Raw genomic sequence first — 16,981 nt, forward strand, 5'->3', positions numbered from 1 at the left:
GGAGGTTTTGCACTCTGCCGAGTGCTCCCCCTCTAGTTCAGAAAGTTATGGACAGATTTGGATGGAACTTGGTGGAGAGGTTTGGTGTCTGACCAGGACAAATTTATTCTGGAGTCTCGCAGAGATAAACAGAGACACACACATACAGAAACACAGTGAGGCACAGAGAGAGAGACACACACACACACACACACACACACACACACACACACACACACACACACACACACACACACACACACACACACACACACACACACACACACACACACACACACATTTAGAGAGGGAGAGAGAGAGATTTAGAGAGAGACAGAGACAGAGCGCATTTATATGTTTTCGCTTTAAATATGGTTTTCTCTGCAACTGCTTGTCCGATGGATGTAAAATTTTTAACATAGGATGGACTCCCCATGAAGAATATTTTATGTCCAACTCTGATGTCATTGGTCAAATGGTATGGCAGCCATATTGGATTAAAGGGAAAAAGTTAGACATTTTTGCTTCTTCGAAATGGTTCAACATAAAAAATTGAAACTTGGCATATGTCATCAACTCCCCGTGGAGTATCATGGTTGAAACTCCCTCCTAATATTACGGAAATCCGTATTTTTGTAACGTCTCATACGGAGGTTTCCATATGTTCATCATCAGAATGGCATGCCGTGATTATCGGGAATCGAGGTGCTATTCCGATATGCCGATTTGTTTCTTAACCCATTTTATCTGGATGAGGTGTTATGCTAATGCATCATGACCAATGATTATATGAATTACTCCCATGGCAGTTTTTTACGAGGTATTTTTGTTGAAGTTAACCGGGTCCAAAAGCTTGCAAGCGTGTTACCGTGATCAGATGTCAGCTAGGCAGATCGCCTGTCGAAGCTGGTGAATAGGGAAATAACGTCCATTGTTGGATTTTCCCATCATCGTTCACTCCGTTGTGAACTTCCTGGAAAAAAAAACAACGAAGTGCCATCTTTACATTGCAAGAGGTAAATCTCCTGGGTGAGAAAAACGATGTTAACACAAAATATCTTGGGTTGGAATTGTTATTCAAACACCTTATTAATGGGTACCCATAATCACGCGAGGAGATTTCCGTACTCTGACATTTTGGGGGTTTGGTTGCTTAGCAGGCTCTCGTCTCAGTTTGAATATACTGTTCGTTCATTGTTGTGTATCATTTGATTGTATATCATTTGAATGGTTATTCAGTTTCCTGTTCAATGGTTTATCAAATTTGCATTTCTAATTAATACTCATCTGAACAGTCCTGCAATCGCAATGATAAATAATCAAACCTAACACTTCATCGAATTTCTCAATCAAATTAGCATGACTTATTCTGATTATTTATGTATAACCTTAATTACAGTGCTGTTTAGTCTACTGTATCTATTAGAGGGATGACTTGGTGAAGTTTTGAGACTGAACTTGATAGCTTGTGACGATTTTTCAGTGTGCACAGCCAACGTATTAAGATTACATCATCGTGCAGTTCATGTACATCATGGTTCCTCGTGAATGACTTTGCCGTCTCCGGGTGATTGAGATTCAGTTTCCGTACTGCACTCTAACCTTGCATGAGTGATATTTTATTGTTCATTTGGAGATCCCAGATGAGAAAAATTATGTTCACTTCTATATATTTGGATAGAATTGTACTTTAGACCCGGTATTTGTAGATTACTAGACAACCCATGAACCCGTTGTGACAGAGTTTGATTTTAAAAAATCATCAATAAAAAAAAAAGATAGCTCCAGCGAACTATACCGCTAAGTTTGTTTGCATTGATCAAATAACCCTGAAGAGTACTTGACTGAATCGGGAATTGATTTTTTAATAATTTTTTTCGTTGCCCGACTTGAACGAATCTTGATATTACGCGTCAATGTGAAAAAAAAACGGAGAAAAGAAAGTTGAAGAAATTATTGTGCATAATCTTCTAAACGCAATTATATTTATTAATGAACACGAAGTATTAGATCAAAATGGCGATGTTTATTTTATACTTAAAAATAAATCGTTCTTTGTCGATACTAAATGTTTGACATTTTCAAATAAATCATCTCAAGAAAATAAAAAAGATAGCCTCAGCGAACTATACCGCTGAGGTTGTTTGTATTGATCAAGTTCTCCCGAAGAGAACTTGACTGAATCGGGAATTGATTTTTTAATATTTTTTTTTTCATTGCCCAATTTGAACGAAACATGATACTGCACACTGCAGGCGAATGGTGAGTAAGGTGGGCCGAAAATGTTTGTGCTATCGTGTACCGTTTTGGCTGTATTTCAGGAACATACATACATACATACAATCATACATACTGTTACGGCTGTGGAAATTCGCAGAGCACCATTTCGGTCCTTAGATCAGTTATGCGGATAAGTCCGTGTTCAGATAGATTTCCCCACCGTTGTCTAATGGGAATTGTTCGTGTCACCCAGGCTGTGATCTTTGAGTTAGCCGTTTTTCTTTTGCTATCAATATTTTGGACCAACCACCACACCAACCACCAACCACCTTCTCCACCACATCAACCACCAACCACCTTCTCCACCACGCCAACCACCAACCACCTTCTCCACCATGTCAACCACCAACCACCTTCTCCACCACGCCAACCACCAACCACCTTCTCCACCACGCCAACCACCAACCACCTTCTCCACCACGCCAACCACCAACCACCTTCTCCACCACGCCAACCACCAACCACCTTCTCCACCATGCCAACCACCAACCACCTCCTCCACCATGCCAACCACCAACCACCCTCTCCACAACCGCCTTCACAACAACGACATCTCCTCACCATCTCCCAAACCGCATCTCCTCCAATACTCGACACGAACAACATCGCCTCACCTTCATCTCCGAAACGACGCCATCTTGGCGCCAGCCACGGCGAGTCCGCATCGAACGGCATCGCTGCAAACAATCGCGGTGGTTTCCTTCTCCCTTCAGCGTTGATGATTTTTACCACGTCCGCTTGCTCCAAGCTTTGCCTCAGAATTCGGATCAAAAGATTGAGAGGGGCGGAGCCAGTGGAGGTCAGAGGTGAGGGATCAAAGGTCAGATCTCTCCTCACGGACCCGATATAAGGGCGAGCAGAGCGCCAGTTCGCAGTCGGTCGGTGGAGTGAGTCGGTGGAGTGTCAGTCTGGAGAGGTCGAGGAGCCGCGTGGAAGTCTGAAGCCTGAAGCCTGCAGTAGCTGGAGAAGCTGAGGAGAACGGAGGAGGCGCGAACGGGGAGCGCGGCTAAGCCTGCTGTGCCGCGCGGAGCTGCGGAACGTGTACGAGCCGGAGAGAGCTCGCCCATCCATCCCATTTTGAATGCTCTGTTCCAAGTGTTCTCTGTTATTTGAACAATCATTTATTTCCTCCTTCAATTATGTAAATTCTAGCAGAGTGCCCTCCCTCTGGATGATCTTGTTCTGAACATGCAACACATTCTTCTGACTCATACCTATATTTGGGTAATGTGCATATAGGCAACTGACAGCTCTGTGTCGGCAAAAAAAAACCAAGGTTACGTCCATTAAGCAAAAACATACCTACTGCTTACAACTCAAAACACCTCACTGTACTGGAAAACGTGGGGACAGGAATAACCATTCCTTTCACGCTGTGAGGAGCATAGGGCTGCCGAGGCAGTTTCATTTGGCTAAAGAGTACAATCGTGGATGGGTCACCACTCTGACGCAGGATACTTGAATGGCTTATTGCCCCCATTGAGCTGGTACTCATTTTGCCGACCTCGGAAGGATGACAGGCTGAGTCAACCCACTTGGTGTTACTTCAACGGAAGAGACGGGGGCTCAAACTCAAGACCCTAAGATCTTAAGCCAGCCACCTTAACCGTAAAGCCAACACCAGGCTGGGGACATGAATATTGTAATGTAAATGGTGAGTAATACTCTCTCCCAGTTCAAGTAGCGCTACATGATACAGATTTACAGAGAGAATTTGCATCCCCCACTTTCACTCCCTTCCCCCCCCCCACCTTCCCTCCCCCCCCCCCCCAAAACCACCAGCAAAAATAAAAACACCTCAATACACTAATTGGAGTAATTCTGATCCTATGTAGCAAGTCTGGATGTAATCGGCCCAGAACTGTATGAAGAGTAGTGCAACAAACACACACACACACACACACACACACACACACACACACACACACACACACACACACACACACACACACACACACACACCACAGTCTGTGAAGTATGATAAAGTCATATTTATCGGACACACATATCGGAAGATCGGAAGAAGAAGAAGAAGAAGAAGACACAAATCCTTGCTAGAGTATTGTAATAACGATTGAGGAAAATGCTGGATCGAATGTTCAAACAAACTTGATAAATTCCATCGTTGCTGTAATTGTGATGTTTGATCACGGTACCTAATGTAGACACGTCATTATTGGTGGTGGCAGCTATGCTAGTGTAGGTCGGTGCTCGTTTCCTCCAGATGATGATGACTGATACAGTCCAAAGCTGAATAATGGATCAACCGAGGACGGCAAAGAAGAGAAAGCGCAGGGACAGTGCACACTGAATCTAGAAAGAAAGAAGATTGTGTGCTTCACTTTAGTGCTTCAAAGTGTGAACATTTCACATTCTTCTCTCAAACAACATATGTTGACAAGAGACTGCAACGTCTACATTAAATACGACTCTGATGACTCGTACAACCACCAGGTTCTGCATCAAGGATGGAAGACACCAGTGAACTAATACCCATTACGTCAATGAGAACCAACGATACCACAGATACTCTTATTGACAGCGTTTGACAATGAACCTAAACCGATTGGACACATCTACTGAATCTATTCCTGACACATCATGATCAACATGTATCTCGAGGAGATCCTCAACAGATTGAGCCAATCGGATATCCAAGCCTGACTGCATATTCTGCAACAAAGAAGGTCGTAAAAAGATGGAGATCAAGTGTATGTGCACAACTGAAGCTACTAGTCTGTTGTCAACACAAATCATCCACAATTCCAGTGTGCAATATGTATTTAATTCCAACTGATCATTTTGATCAACCTATCAACAAGCTCACGGGAGCCGGATATATACAAACGGCACGTGGAATTACGATTCAAGATGTTGACCGTCTTTTTAACACATGTGGTGGTACCATTCCAGACATCCCGTGGATCACAAAAAGTGGTAAACGTTCACTGAAAGTACACCAAGCTGAAAATGTACCAGAGTGCTACATCACAGGTCACCGGAGCCCAACCTGTGGGATCTCCAGGTGGGAATATCCAAAGCGGTGAAGAAGCAATGCACAAAGCAAACCAGTTCAATCTATCATTGGTCTTTATTAGTTTGTTGAGTAGTTCAAGCTGGATCTGTTGAACTTGTTTTGACTCACTCTCACTCCCCGCCTTCATGCGTCTGCGACATGTTTCCAGTGACAACTTCTGTTGTACCGTGCTTCGCAAGCAAAGATGTCCAATCCTCTGATCCACACAAGAAGCCTTTCATCCTTTTTCATGTCTGCTCTTTCTTTAATATTTTCCCCTCCATCAAATTCAAATCTTGACTCGAGGCTTGCTGCAGAGCAACAACTACTACAGTTTCAATCTCAAGGGATTAGCTCTCGGTGTGGCCAAGTCTGTTGATAAGAGGAGTTAGTTCAGCACTCCCTGAATAAGTGACTTCGTGTCATGCAGATAAGTATGTACTCTGACAGCTTCCCCATCCACTGTAGATGCCCTGCAGATAGCCTGACCTATCCACAAGATGAAGTGTCTTGCTTTGATGGTCTAAGATGTTGGTCCACCAGGAAACGGTCCTCAAAAATCTTGCAAATTCTCCTGGCATGACATCCAGGTTGTTTGCAAGATGCTGGGCAGTTGGTGGCCATGCCAACGAGCTCGATTACTCAAAAGCACTTAAGATGATTTCACGCAATGTCAAAGCCGCTATGATCGGGTCAGCAGACCCAAGTTGATGAGCTCACTTTACTGCTGTTCCCATGTCGACTTCAGAGCTGTACACGAGGTCGACTTGAAATTGTCCTTTGTGCCCCAAATTAATGAAAAACAACTTGCTTCCATAAATTAGACGACTCTGCAGTTTAACAGTGAGTTTTCCACTCTTGTAGTTCTTGTTTGGAAACATCGTGGCATCCAAGCTTGATATTAACAAGTCGCACGGGTCGGTGAGCTTCATAACTTACTTTTGACGTAATGTGTTTGTGTCATTTACTTCACATAGTTTATAAAACGCTTGTTGATGTGCCTGTTCAAGCTGAATTGGTTGAACTCGTTGTGACTCATCCTCACTCCTCTACCAGCGTGGAGCTGCGACATATTTCCAGTGACGACTTCTGTAGTATTGTGCTTCGTGAGCAAAAAGGTCAAATACTCTGATCCACACAAGAAGTCCTTTCATCCTTTTTCATACCTTCAATTTCTTTGATAGTTTCTCCTCCATCAAATGCAAATCTTGAAGTACTATACCTTCAGTTGGCCACATACCCTTGTTCTTTGTCTTTTTACGACATTCTTTGTCATGGAATATGCAGTCAGGCTTGGGTATCTGTGTGGCTTCATCCGTTGAGGATCTCCTTGAGCTAGATGACGAGCATGATGGTTCAGGATTCGATTCGGTATATTTGGCCATTCTGTTTAAGATTATTGTAAACTACTGATAGGTCTCGGTGGTATCATTGGTTCTCCTCATACGCAATGGGTGCGAGTTCACTAGTGTCTTCCATCCTTGATGCAGAACCTGGTGGCGAATCGTCGGAGTCGTTTTTCATGTAGACGTTGCAGTCTCTTGTCAGCATATGTTGTTTGAGAAAAGAATGTGAAATGTTCACATGTGGAAGCATTCAATCCTCTTTCTTTCCAGACTCTCTTATTTGTCGTCTATGGTTGATCCATTACTCAGCTTTGGACAGTATCAGTCATCGTCATCTGGAGGAAAGAAGCACCGACACAAGCATAGCTGCCACCACCAATAATGATGTTTCGACATTAGGTACTGTGATAAAACATCACAATTGCAGCAACGATGTGGATTTATAGTTTGTTTGAACATTCAATTCAGCGATTTTCTCAATCGTTATTGTGATTACAACACTGATTTAAGGTTATTCTCCATTGGATATGTGTATTATTTTCATAATTGAAAAAGGAAATCAATGACTGTTCAAATAACAAAGAACACTTGGAACAGAACATTCAAAATGGGATGGATAGTCTGTTAAGGAACCACACTCAAACCCCTTCAATTTCAATATCAAAAATCACTTTTTACATCATATAATAATCTATAAATATTAGGTCTAAAGTGCAATTCTATCCAAATATATAGAAGTGAACATAATTTTTCTCATCTGGGATCTCCAAATGAACAATAAAATATCACTCGTGCAAGGTTAGAGTGCAGTACGTAAACTCTGAATCTCCATCACCCAGAGACGGCAAAGTCATTCACGAGGAACCATGATGTACACGAACTGCACGATGATGTAATCTTAATACCTTGGCTGTGCACACTGAAAAATCGTCACAAGCTATCAAGTTCAGTCTCATACTTCACCAAGTCATCCCGCTAATAGATACAGTAGACTAAACAGCACTGTAATTAAGGTTACACATAAATAATTATCAGAATAAGTCATGCTAATTTGATTGAGAAATTCGATGAAGTGTTAGGTTTGATTATTTATCATTGTGATTGCAGGACTGTTCAGATGAATATTAATTAAAAATGCACATTTGATAAACCATTGAACAGGAAATTGAATAACCATTCAAATGATATAAAACTATCAATGAACAGTATATTCAAACTGAGACGAGAGCCTGCTAAGCAACCGTACCCCCGAAATGTCAGAGTACTGAAATCGCCTCGTGTGATTATGGGTACCCATCAATAAGATGTCTGAAGAACAATTCCAACCCAAGATATTTTGTGTTAACATCTTTTTGCTCACCCAGGACATAGTCCATGAGCTGGAGGGCCATTTCTGGCCAATTGGTACCATCCTGAGGGACCAAGGTTTGTTGTGATTTTCTGTTAGGTTGATGTATTTGGAACACAAAAATGCATGATGGACATCTGAGTAGAGGAGCTCAAGCATTTTACACAGCTTTATGTGCAGCATAACATCCCAAGGAACAAAAATATACAAACCGAGTCGAGTACTGGTGGGGTTGCACAGGTACCCTGTTCAGCCCACGCACTACAAAGGGCACAAGCAAGGGAATGAACAAACAGGAAAAGATAATCTCTTGAAATGAATCGTTTATAAAACCGCTGTGAACATCTGATGCATGATTTCAGTTCCATTTCAGCACCATTCTGCATCAAATTATTTTGAATTAAAAACAAAAAAATTCTCTCTGCTGACCAACTGTGGCTGTCAGGAGTCTCCCGACAAGGAATTTCAACACAAGCGGAGGCCATTATGCTCATCAAGCCTGCGCGATGGTTGCCAACCTGTGTTTGTTTCTCTGTCTATCTTTTTTAAAGGCTGAGCATCAAGCAAGCAAGCAGCACGTACCATTTTAAAAGTGTTTGGTATGACTCGGATCAGCTTCGTCCCAGGCTCAGAGCGGACACTTCAAACCATTACACCACTGAGTCTGGTTCTGGTTACTTCATTTTTTTTTTTTACATTTTCACAGTTTGAAAACTTTTATTCATTTATTTATTTATTTATTTGCTCATCAGATATCCCAATCCACATTGGCATAATCTGGTTAAAGAAAGAAGACAACACAACTTCCTTTCATTGATTTATTAATTTTTTTGCTCATCAGATATCCCAATCCACATTGGCATAATCTGGTTAAAGAAAGAAGACAAAATAACTTCCTTTACCTCTACATCAGTGTTTCTCAACCGGGGTTCCCCGGAACCCTAGGGTTCCGCAAGAGGTCGCTAGGGGTTTCGCGAGAAACAGTAATAAATAGGCTAATGTATTTTTGAGTAGTTTTTGTTTGATTTAATATTCGTAATTTTACTCTACATGTACAGCATATTGTTGGAAACTCCTTGGTTATTATAATAGAGGCTTCAACCTCTTATATTATTTACAACTAGGTGAATGCACCCGGCGCTGCCCGGGTTCTTTTTGAATGAATTTAATCTTCTATACATATGTCTGACGCGAGCACAGTATCAGTTCCCTATTGGGCCATGGCAGTCATAGGCTAAGGGGGTTGGTGAGGGGGAAACACACCCCCTTCCCCCCTCCCCCCGGCCGAGAGGCCTTGCCACATAGCTTATAACCTTCCCAGGGCCCATCCCGACATTTTTTGTTTCAGTGGCTAGCTCCTATCTTTCACCTTTCAGGAGATTAGCGCGTGCAGACAAACAAATAAACAGACAAACAAAAACTTAAAATCATATGTTCGATATATTGTATATGGCATTGGCCCCATGTCAATCGGCTGAACTTGAAAAATTAACGTTACGAAATCAGGTGATGACGTCATAATTCAGAAACCGGAAGTCGGAAGTACAATTCTTTTACATCGGGAGACTCCCGGGTACATGTTCTATCAGCATGTGAAGTTTGGTGAGGATCAGTCCAGTACTTTTCGCGTGCATAGGTCACAGACAAATACACAAATACACAAATACACAAACACACATTCAGACACACTTTCAACGAAATATATATATATATATATATATATATATATATATATATATATATATATATATATATATATATATATATATATATATATATATATTGTTGCGGATTCGCGCCCGCCGGCGTGCGAACGGCCACGTAACTCGAATCGCGGCACATCGCCCACCGGAGGGACAATCCCATCGTGACCCTCTCGGACTAACGCCAGGAACTAGTCACGGGTGGGCCTTTCGGCCTCACCACGATCGTGCCAATCGGCCCCCCGCGTGGGATAGTGTTGCTCGCCAAATTCGACCTACCTAAGTACCCACACGGAGGGTAGACCGGGCGATCGCACCTCGCCGCAGGTCGACTTCGGACACGGGCCACTTTTAAGCGACCCGTTCCGTACTATCGGGATAACCGAGCGGTGTTATCGTCAACCTCGATGGTTCGATTAATTATTGGGCGTATTTAGCCAACGACCAACCCTTTACGTGAAGTAAGATGGAGATTCAATAAAAGAAAAGACGAAGCGAAACGGGAAAAACAGTTCAACATAAAGCACATTTATTCCGCGGCAAACGGAAAGCACACATATACAATTACACCAAAAGCAAATGTAAAAGTAACACTACAATTCTGCACAAAAAGCAAATGCAACAAAAGAAAAACACACTGCAGATCTACTACTGACTACCGAGCACACGGCAACACTTATACAGTTTTACTTCACAGACGGCGCCGACAACACATATACTCAAAGCAAAAGAAAAAGGAAGGGGCCACCCTCATCGACAAGGGGACAGACGGGCCTGGGGCCGAGACCGCGTCGAGCCTACCCGTCTGGTGATGAGCCGCAAAATGGCGGCGGCGCCCCGACTCTGTGGGCCTCGCTGGCACTGCCTGGAATGGGGTGGGAACGGGGCCCCCTTCTCACACTATCTCAGCGCGGGGGGGAAACAGGAGGGGGTTGTTGATGCTCGGGGGAATGAGGATATCTCGCTGGCTTGGGTCCCGCGACGAGCGACTCCACCGCGACCTCGGTCGCGTTACCGGCCTCCCCTCTCCGCAGCTCCCCGACTCTGACACGAGCGCAGACCTCCACAAAGATCCTTGGCTTCTCCAGCCTCCCCGGACCCCGACAGACACTCTCTCGACTGCCTTCGCCGCCGCCACAACTCTCCAACTCTCCCACTCTCCACTCTTCTCAACTCCGTCCAACTGCTTAACTCTTTCTTCTCAACTCTCCTTCCTCGATTCAGAAACTCCCTCAACAACTGCCTCGATTCGCTCCGCGCTCGGTGCTTTATAGTGCGACAGGAGAAACCATATGCAGATTTTTGGATCAGGAATCGCTCGGGGGCGGAGCCACGCTCCCCATTGGACAGAGGAAAAGTGGGCGTGAATGATTCTCGATCCGCGAATCTGCATATAGCGATTATACTCCGACGCACCTGGAGGTGGGGCCAAACCGCCCCACGCTCGCTGATAGGACGGAACAGAAGTGGGCGTGAATCGTTCTTGATCCGATTTCTCGGAAAGGCTGGTGTTTTTGCACCCGCTGCTCGGTGCGCGCCCTGTACGAGTCCAGGATCGGTGCCCACAAGCGGCGCGGGAATGGTGGTGATGCGATGGTTGCGAGAGCGAGATGTGACGGCAAGGGTCGTGGCTGTTGGCGTTGTTGTTGTTGTGAAGCGGCGTTGCGGTTGGTGGTTGTTGTGTGATGGCTGTTGAGACGTGGTTGGTGGTGGTTGTGGTGGTAGTAATGGCGGCTGGTCCAAAATAAAGATAATAAAAGAAAAACGGCTATCCTGAAGGGTCGCAGCCCGAATGAATGACATTTATTCCCTCTAAACAACGGGTTTGGGCCTAACTACACATATACTTACAGAGATATCTCACCTATGGGACCTGAATGGTGGTTTGCGAATTTCGTCAACCACAACAATATTATAACAACCATAGGGAATGTATTTAACGATGTCAATATATGGCAAGTGAATTAAAAATGTATTTAACGATGTCAAGTGAATTAAAACCTCGGTGTGAGGTCTCATAAACGAGCAGTATGTTTTTTTTTATTGCCAATAAATTTGACAAAAAGGGGGTCATTGTTTCCTTAAACCAGGTATCTGAAAAAAATGTATTATATTTACCACATGAACTACGATAAAAATATAAAAGAGCTAGATATTAATAATGGTATGTAATAATTTTTATGCAGGGGTTCCCTGAGACATGAAAACTATTTCAAAGGTTCCACAAGGGTAAAAAGGTTGAGAAACGCTGCTCTATATGCTAGCTTTAATGTTTGTAAGGGATATTTGATAGCAATGATTCATTTGGGAACAGTGTTGAAATCATGTTCGTCTCCTAAGAAGGATTCTTTTTTCTGCTTATATGGTACAAGTTGATTCCATCAAATCTTTCAACATTAAACAAAATGGAATCGTACTTATGAGTGCAGTGAGACATGTTCGATGTGTTGTACATAAATATACAACTCCCCAGTTGCATGATGGACTGGCATATTGACGATCGCTATACTTGTAGCCTCAAGATTTTACTGACTGGTCTTTGGAGAGTTTTACCTGTGATGCCATCTCATGATGGTAATTCTCATAAGTTGCTCTTTCTGACTCACCTCTTTACTTGCAGGAATTGTTTTGATATCAGCAATGATTCTGGTTTGTAGGAGGTGTAACATGTTGTTTTTCTTCTTTCTTTCTTTTTTAACGAACAAGTACCAAAACACAGAAATTGGTGCTCACTTTTACCATGCAAATGATAGGTTGGGGCAGAATCAGACTGTGCTATCATCCACCAGATGAGGAACATGCCTTCCATGGCTTCAGAGACACTGCATACTCACCCTCTTCCCCATGGGTGTAGTTTTGTGGTTTCCGTTGGCTATTACTAGCTCATCCACCATTTGATGGCATTTGCTCAATCAAGGGCTCCACCACCCCTCTCAAGCTAACTGAGTTGCCACGACCCGGTTCAAGCAGATCATGGGTGTTTTCTCGGAGACACCGTCTCCTTATAGGATGGCCGCTAGCTTCCTATGAGAGCTCAACCACCCTTTTCCAGGTGTTGTTTTTAGTCCTGCTGAGTGTGACAGTCACCCTGTGAGGGGAGTCAGTTTAGTCGCAGACAACCCGAACATGCGGTGGGTATCACTGTGTTACGTGTTGCCAGTGGCAGTCCAAAGGTTGACCTGACTGACATGTTTTTTGTTCGTCTGTTTTCCCAGATCTCAATCCATCACTTCACTGAGACTTCGGTATCCAATGACGGGGACGTGGGTTCTATGGGATCTTGCAGGGTCTCAGATATGCCAGACTATCGCTCTCCGTTGTTGCACAAGGTTGCTCCAGAGGAACCGTCTAGTCACAGGTCGCCAGTTTCAGGGAAACTCGCAGCATCACAGCCCTCAGAAAGCCGGCACCCAGGGGCCCATGAGCGGGTTGGACATTGTGCTGTGACTTCAGGTTTGAGTCGCCCCATTGATGGTGTGATACGCAACCCTGCATTACAGGCTGCCCCACTTGCAGAGCCAGAGACCGGTTACCACTCTCCGTATTTGTCAGCTCGGACTCGTCATGGTGGTGCGGGTGGCAGTGGTGGAGGTGGTGGAGGAATAGTTGGAGGTGGAGAGGATGGCACTGCTGTAGGTACACTGCAATCCTTGACAGTTCAGGAAAGGTCCCGTGATCCCTCTCCTGTACGATATGACAACCTTTCTCGTCAAATAATGGCTTCAATCCAAGAACGGCGGGAGCAAGAGGAAAAGGAACGTGAGCTTGCTCACAGTGGATATCAAGGCCACAACTGCCGTGAAAATCTCTCCGTTGCAACAGGAACAGCAGCAACACCTCAATCTGTAGTGACTCGCACGATGCGAGGCTCCAGCTCATCGATAGGGAGCCTTCCTCCCGGAGGTCCCATTGTCCCCCCACATTCTCGGCAGACACGCACATCTCCTGGGTTGCATCCACAACCTTCGAGCCTAGCAGGAAATGCAGTTACCAATAACAGCATCCCGCCAGGAGCTATAGGAGGCCGTGCAGGAGCGGGCTTGTTGCCTGGGGGCACGGCGAAAGCAACACCCTCTGCAGCAGCAGTGGGTGGACCAGGGGCTGGTCATGCAGTCGGCTATGGGCCTGGCAAGTGAGTTGTCAATGCACACACAAAGTTACCTGTGGTGTTGTTCATAGATTCATTTGAGTAAGCTTTCACCTTTTCCATATCATGTTTGTTCTTCTTTGCTTTTACATACTTTTTTTACCCCCCCCCCCCATTCCCAAACCCTAAGGGAAGACTCTTCTAAAATCAACTTTACCAAGGCCAATGGACAGCCACTGCTTTCTGCTGCTCATAATGATGCTGTTCCATCCGGTCCAAGTCCTTCACGACGACCCCCAAACGTAAAGAAGGTGTCAGGGATCGGCGGGACCACCTACGAGATCTCGGTCTGAACTTTGGTCCCATTCCTTATACCCCTCCCCCCCACATCTGCTCAACCTAATCTCCTTTCTCCTCCCATCGGCCATCTTTTCTGTTACCACCCCAGTCATGACTTGCGGCACTTCCTATTCCTATGCCCTCCTCTTCCAACCCTACTCCAGCCATGTCTTCTTCAATCATCATAAGTTTTCACATATCAGTCCTTTTCCTTGTTTTTACCAAAATTGACTTGTTTTCGAGGATCATGTCTCGTCTCCTGTGGCTCATGAAATAAAAATTCATGTTTTTTATTTTATTTTCATTTTATATAAATTTGTTTTGTTCTGTCTGCTGTATCTTCTAAGTTTGAGTGCTGTCGCCATTGTAGGAGGTGTAAGCAAGGGAGAGTGTGCAGAGGGATGGGGGTAATGAGAGCGTCGATGATGTATAAATATATGATTTTTTTTTTTTAAATATCACTTCCATTTGGTGCCATCCACGCTGTTTGCCTACTTCTGATCATCAACTTCACAACGCTCGATGTGCAATTTTCGTGCTCGCTAAATCTTGCAACACCGTCTGACCATCCGTCAAAAATGGTCAATATTTGCTCATTTCTTCAGGATCTACCTGCTGGGACCTTTCTTGGAGCACTTCACTAAGCACAACCGCTTCTGACATCCACCACCATCAACCACGTCGTATGTCTGTTACCGCCACGGTGTTCTAAGCGGTGCATCTGGCCATCTTTTGGACTATGTATCAATGACTTGAAGGTTGTATTAAAAAATAGTTTGACAGCGAACCATTGCAGTCAAGTCCAGTTTTGACAGTATCTACCACAACAGTTTTGGTTTAAGGGTATGCTTGCCTTGGTAACTCCCTCCACTCCTCTCCCCCTTCTCACCTCTTTCCACCCAAGAAACAGTCTGGGATTCTTTTTACGTAAACAATACGAGAAGCTAACAAAATGTTGTACACGATATAAATTGCATTTTCCATCGACTCAAAATGACGGAACGACGTAACGAAATTTATCATTCCGATTCATTAATTTTTGTTGCCCTTTATTGAGAACCCATCTGATCGTGCTCACACTTCCTGTGCTGCAACCGGTGTGGTCCGTCCGTTGGTCGTCGTCGAGACGCGTGGCCGCTGAAGACGAGTGGTTTTTCGGTTGACGTGAGATCGTTGTTGGTAAGGGGTGTGCATGTTGTGTGCCGTGTAGTTAGCCTGTGTAACATGTGAGGAATTGAATATTTATTTGTTAGATGGGTCCCCATTCAAGTGGAAAATATAATTCGGTGAGGAGACTATTACAGTAAATTGTTGAGGTGATTGAAATGGGAATGGATTCGAAGCTTCTAATTTATTTATTGCTTTTAAGTATTTGACAACTGGTGGGCATTTTAATCTCTACTTCCCCTAGTTTCTGCTTGCTTTAATTGACTTATTTTTGGGTGGAGGGGTGATGTGTGACCCCCATGGCTTCTGGAGATGAGAGAGGGAATAACTCCGCCGCCATTCCTCCGACATGTCCGTAGTGCGAAGACCTCGTACGCACACCGTGTTCTGTTCACATGAGCTTCTCACTTTGTGGCTGTGCTGAAGTCGACCAAGCACTGCAAGGTTTGAGTACGTATGGATTGAGGAATCCATTGATGTTGCACAAGTTTGCATTCTACCCTTCCATTGTCTTTTTCTCCCCCTTTTTAAAATTCCAAACCTTCCTTTTTCACTCACTCTGGGCAAAAAGCATTGTTCCTACCTGTTTGGACGATGCGCTCCATTTGACCGACAATCGCGATGAGCCTTTTGTGAGAATATGAAATGTCTGGCTCGGGTGAACGCGGCCTGCGAGTTGAGTGACAAACTGGTTCCGTTCTGTGCAGTTCATTAACATTTGTTTCGCATGAAAATATGAAATTTTCAGGTCCCGGATGAAGTTCACTTATTTAAGATTGCTGTGCGACGTTTGTCCACAATCCAGAAATGCATTATTCCTGGTAAGGTGCTGATTCACGATAGGCGAGGTTCACCAGGTCAGTGATACTGGTGCTAAACTACAATCCATTGGTACAAGTTATGTTGTTTGCCAATCGGGCTTATTGTATGGCTTTCACAATGTTGTTTTGATGCATTTGCCTTTTCTAATTTTTAAAATCCCACCAACCCTTTTCCCCATTCCCACTGCCTGTTCCAACGGTGCTGTTGAGACATGTCTAATATGCGTTTTGTTCAGGCGGCAAATACTTCTCTCTCCCAGGCTTGAAATGAGCATGCCCGTGTCACATGACTCGTGTCTACATCCTGCATCATTGATTTTCCTTCCATGTCAGAACCATATGGACCTGCCCACCCTCTCCGCCCCCCCTCCCCCCACCCCAACCTCACTTGAACACATCTTTCTCCTTGGAGGTGAACCCCACAGTACCTCTTCCATCCACTCCACCACTACATTCTTTGCTGCCACGGCCTTCTTTCCTTCTTAACCCCCTCCTCGACTTTTTCAGTGAAATTTGATGGATGTGGCAAACCTTGTATAATTCCTGTGTATAATTGAAATGACTGTACATCATTTTACAAAACAGTAAAACCTTACATTGTTGAAATTGTTTGTTCTGCGAAAGTACTTTTGTTTGATCACAACAGGAAGTTTGATGACACAAGGGTAAGTTACAGCAATCTCCCAAGCATGACATTGTAATTCGGATTGTTTATAAATATTGGAAGCCCTTACATTTTTCGATATAAGCTCAATGTGTCTTAAGGGTTTTTCATTAATTATCCGCACACTTTTTTGAAAAAACGGTGGGGGGGGGGGAAATTGTAATCGGGTCTGTCTGTCTGTCCGTCATGCTATCTACTCCAAAACGGTTGTGCAGGAATTCACCAAACTTG

General features: G+C 44.2%; 1 protein-coding gene across 3 annotated transcripts in view; it reads left to right on the forward strand.

The window, feature by feature from the left end:
* The window catches only part of LOC147008938 (palmitoyltransferase ZDHHC5-like), a 172,199-nt gene extending 155,507 nt beyond the window's left edge, over positions 1-16,692 (forward strand). For all 3 annotated transcript variants that reach the window (XM_085863827.1, XM_085863828.1, XM_085863830.1), the window contains 2 exons: positions 12,888-13,804; positions 13,950-16,692. In XM_085863827.1, the coding sequence (XP_085719953.1) occupies positions 12,888-13,804; positions 13,950-14,112 (1,080 nt within the window). In that variant the 3' untranslated portion in view covers positions 14,113-16,692. The remainder of the gene's footprint in view (positions 1-12,887; positions 13,805-13,949) is intronic.
* Positions 16,693-16,981: the final 289 nt, after the last annotated feature.

This window comes from Eptatretus burgeri, chromosome 18 (genome assembly GCF_056783735.1).
Source record: "Eptatretus burgeri isolate ZD-2024b chromosome 18, Ebu_testis_v1, whole genome shotgun sequence".
Lineage (NCBI taxonomy): Eukaryota > Metazoa > Chordata > Myxini > Myxiniformes > Myxinidae > Eptatretus > Eptatretus burgeri.